The sequence below is a fragment of the Nematolebias whitei genome, chromosome 17 (genome assembly GCF_014905685.2).
Source record: "Nematolebias whitei isolate Nwh7 chromosome 17, NemWhi1, whole genome shotgun sequence".
Classification (NCBI taxonomy): Eukaryota; Metazoa; Chordata; class Actinopteri; order Cyprinodontiformes; family Rivulidae; genus Nematolebias; species Nematolebias whitei.
In genome coordinates, this window is record NC_056514.1 from 40,667,992 (window position 1) to 40,671,998 (window position 4,007).

Genomic DNA, 4,007 nt, shown 5'->3' on the forward strand with positions numbered 1-4,007 from the left:
ATATACACACGTGTGTGTATATTTGTTTCATGGATGTTAGCTCACAGCAGAAGGCAGAGACAGAATTGCACCCGTCTTTATAAATGTGAAGCAGCCGTGCGATCAAAGGCTCTTACTTCTGGGAGAACAGGTCTCTGTAGGGGCTGCCGTGCTGCATGGCGATGCCGTAGCCCTTGCTGCTCATGCTGTTTCCTGTCACCGTGACGGTGCAGTCGTCGTCCGTCAGCGCTGCGTACTCCAGCACCGCCATGTCCCACAGGAAGGCGTAGGGACTCTTCTTGGCCTGGAGACGCATCAGAAAGAAATCTGAATGTTTCAGATTCGGCTCGTCTGTGTCTCACTGGAAACATGAACCTTACACTTCAAAGTAAAAGAACGGTTCAGAAAAAGGTCTGAATTTCAAACTAAAGTTTCCTAGAAAAGCTTAAATGCATAAAATGATCAGAACGAAAGGAGCTTTGAGTTGAAAGATGTTTCAGTGCGGAGCTGTCACCTGAGAGCACACACTTTGGATCGTTTCTGCTAATTACCGTTAGCTTCGTGTCTCGTCTCTCTGCAGCTAATCCTGCAGACAAAGCTGCGCGGTGTTTGTTGAAAGTTACACCACGATCCGCTGAGCAGCAGCAACAAAAAGGTTGGAGAGAATCAGGAAACAAAGCAACTTCTGATCCACGTTAATGCCCCCGGCTTTAGTTTTCCTAATTCTGCTCGCATGAACTGAAGCCGAACATCTGCCGTCGAAGGCTGCAGCCGAAACACGAAGGCCGGAGAAACCAACAAAGACGAAACTTCAATATAGTTTAGATGTTTTTCAGTAGGGTTCAGTGAGGGAGTTGTGAACAGTGAACATCTTACCTGTTGCAGACATATTTGAACGTCCTCATTTTAAAGCAAAGGAGGTGATTTTTGCTCCATTCTCTGTTTGTAATAAAATAGTCTAAACTTTTACATTTACGTTATTCCTACAAGAAGAGCCAGCGTTCTACACCCACAGTGCTACAGCTAGCTGCTGCTGCCACTATTTGTGCTTTTGAACCTTTAAAGAAGATCTCAAAGAGCTATCTGCTACAGGTAAGATATTAACTGTTCAAGATGTTTCAAACCGAAGTGCGACTTCCTGTCAGATGAGCTCTGTTTGACACACGGACCTTGCGGATGCCCTCGGACGGGCTGGACACGGAGTAGTCCATGCCGTTGTTCCTGCTGATGGTTCTCCACAGCTCGGCGTAGGTGCTGTCCTGCTCCAAAGGGTTGGTGCCTTTGTTCATGAAGTAGTCGTACACGGCAGAGTCCCGCACCGTGCCGTAGTCCACGTCGATCTGCCTCGCCAGGTCCTGGAAGGACCTGCAGGACACAGAGAACCACAGGGTTCTAGTCCAGGTAACCAACAGAAGATAAAGTTCTGCACCTCTAGTACCTGCAAAAACTGAATAAAAGTATTTAGACTAAACTTCTTATGACTTTTCTGGTTTTATTCAAACCGTTACTTTAAGCAGGAGACATCTTTAGAAGTTTCTAACAACCTGATGAGTCAGCGAGGGTTTGTGCTGTGGTTCACCCAGTTTTTATCTTCACAGCTTTTAGGACCGAACAACCTTCCAAGAGGAACACCGACTGTTCGGTCAGAATCAGAGGCGTTCTCTTTGTGAGTTGGTGCTTCCTCCTCCATCATATTAACGTCCACTCAGGCTGATGCTGCGCTGCAGTGGGAGGGGCTTAGTGGGAGGGGCTTAGTGGGAGGGGCTTATCATGAGTTCTCCCCCACAGTTTCTCTTGAGTTTAAAATGTCCACGGCAGAAAGAATGTCTCAAAACCACGTGAGCGAGACGGGACTGCTCGGGAGAAACTTTTTACAACATTTTACCTCCTGAAGATAATTTTAACTCAAGAAATACAAACTAGAGCCGGGGGGGGGCTCCAACGACCCGGAAAACGTTCTTTCTCCAAAGGACGGTCCCAACCAAACAGGAGAACCCTACATGGGATCCACGTGAGGGTTGAGCTGTAAGGATTGTCTCACGTTTCTGCCAAACTGTCCGGATGACCCGAGCTAACCTTTTTTGAGCTGGAAGGATTTTGTCACTGCAGCTCGCTCGTTTGCAGAACGTCTTCATCACTTCCTGTTTCCACAACTTCTCCAGGTGTCAGGAGAAGAAACGCAAACGTTACCCGGAGGAAAAACTTCACTTTCTTTTCTCGAGTTCCAGCCTGAGACGCAACAAACCGTTTTCTATTAATTCAAATTAATTATTAAGATGAATGCAGTCAACTGTAAGAATTGTTTCTTCTCCAGGAAGATTCAAGATGATTTTCAGAAGCAGCTCGTTTCCACTGAGTTCTGTAAATTTGACAGTTTCAAACCGAAGCACAAACTTTATTTTTTAATGCCCTTTGACCTCGTCTGTAATTGGTTTTATGCTATAATTTAAATTCTCCAACGTGTTTCTTGAATGCAGCTTTCTGTTTGAACAGGTTTTGATATTTTCACTCCTCTAAACGACTCATTTTCATCCAGGAGCAGAGTTTTTATAAAGGTTGAAGTAATTTCAAAGTAATTTAAATTATACCTGAGAATAAAGAGTCCTAATTATCCGTGAATGCAGAGAAGCTTTTTAATGACTCAATGAATTGATGCACTTTAATGTTTTTGAGCTAATCTCTCAAATCCTTCATGCTTGGGAGTTTTCGGGGTTTTATTTCCAGCCCAGTTTGTTTTTCTCTCCACTAATTAATCTGATCCTCTGCGTTTAAAAGAAAGAAACCTGACGACGTGCCGGGAATTCCTCCTGAGCTTTTCATTCTTCTTGGTAAAACAAAGAAGCAACGATAAAACAAACCTACGTCCAGTGATGCTTCCTGCACGATTCACTGCAACTCGTCCAGTGGATCATGAGATATTCTGCTAACAGACCCAAGAACACACCAACACAGACATCATCAGAACTCATAAAGCAGTTTCCGTACTGATCCGTCCATCATCTTTACCCGCTTCTTCCTTTTTGGGTCATGGGGGTCACCGGTGCCATGTCCAGTTATCAATGCGTGAGAGGCGGGGGACACCTGGACAGGTCTCAGTCCATCACAGGGACACCTGGACATCAGTTACCATCAGTCTAACATGCATGTTTTTGGTCTGTGGGAAGAAACCAGTGTACCCAGAGAAAACCCACGCACACTTGGAGAAAACATGCAAACTCCACACAGAAAGGTCCCAGGCTGGGATTTGAACCGGTGACCTGCTCGCTGAGAGGCAGCAGCTCTACTAACTGAGCCACCGTGCTGCGCTGTTTCAGTAATGATGAGAAACATTTTGATAAAATGTTGAAAGATGAACCACCTGCTTTTAAGTATAAGTAAAAATTCTGATCAAATCTGTCACTGGTTGCCATGGTGATTCCCACCATTTCTTGGAAGCAGAGGGTGGGGGAAGTTTCTGCTTCATGAAACCAGCAGCTGTAGGAAAACTATAAACAGTACTGAAGGAACAGCAAAACTTCTAGAGGTCCACAAGAACTTATTAAAAGAAGTTACTCATGGAATCAAACTCCATTCTCTGAACTTCTTCCTGACTCTGATGGATTTTCACTTTAAGTATATTTTCACGTTAACATTTAATTACTCACCAGAACACGTTTAACAATCAGTTTACAACTTTTAAACCGAGATCAAAATGTAAACGTGCAGCTTGAGCCACATGAACAAATAAAAAGTGACTCCAACTGTGGAAGGTCGGCGCTGACCCTCCGACGAGCTCGTTTTTATTCATGCACACTCATCTTGATTAGCCGCGCATCTGGAACATTTAATTAAGGTCCATCTGAGCCAGGGAGGTTCAGTCAGTTTATTGTGATGAAGGCCATCAATTAAATGTTTCTGTCCGTCTCCAACAGCTGAACGCCCTCAGAAAGGTCATCCCTTCAGCAGAGGGAGGACCTGCAGAGTCCAACAACCTGAACATGAAGGACCTGCAGAGTCCAACAACCTGAACATGGAGGACCTGCAGAGTC

General features: G+C 44.8%; 1 protein-coding gene across 1 annotated transcript in view; it reads right to left on the bottom strand.

Annotated features, from left to right (window-relative positions):
• LOC119423574 (glutamate receptor ionotropic, delta-1) overlaps positions 1-4,007 on the bottom strand; it is a 458,437-nt gene that overhangs the window by 24,794 nt on the left and 429,636 nt on the right. The window contains exons 16-17 of the mRNA XM_037690973.1: positions 1,149-1,344; positions 117-283 (exon numbers count right to left, since the gene is read on the bottom strand). Of these exons, the coding sequence (XP_037546901.1) occupies positions 117-283; positions 1,149-1,344 (363 nt within the window). The remainder of the gene's footprint in view (positions 1-116; positions 284-1,148; positions 1,345-4,007) is intronic.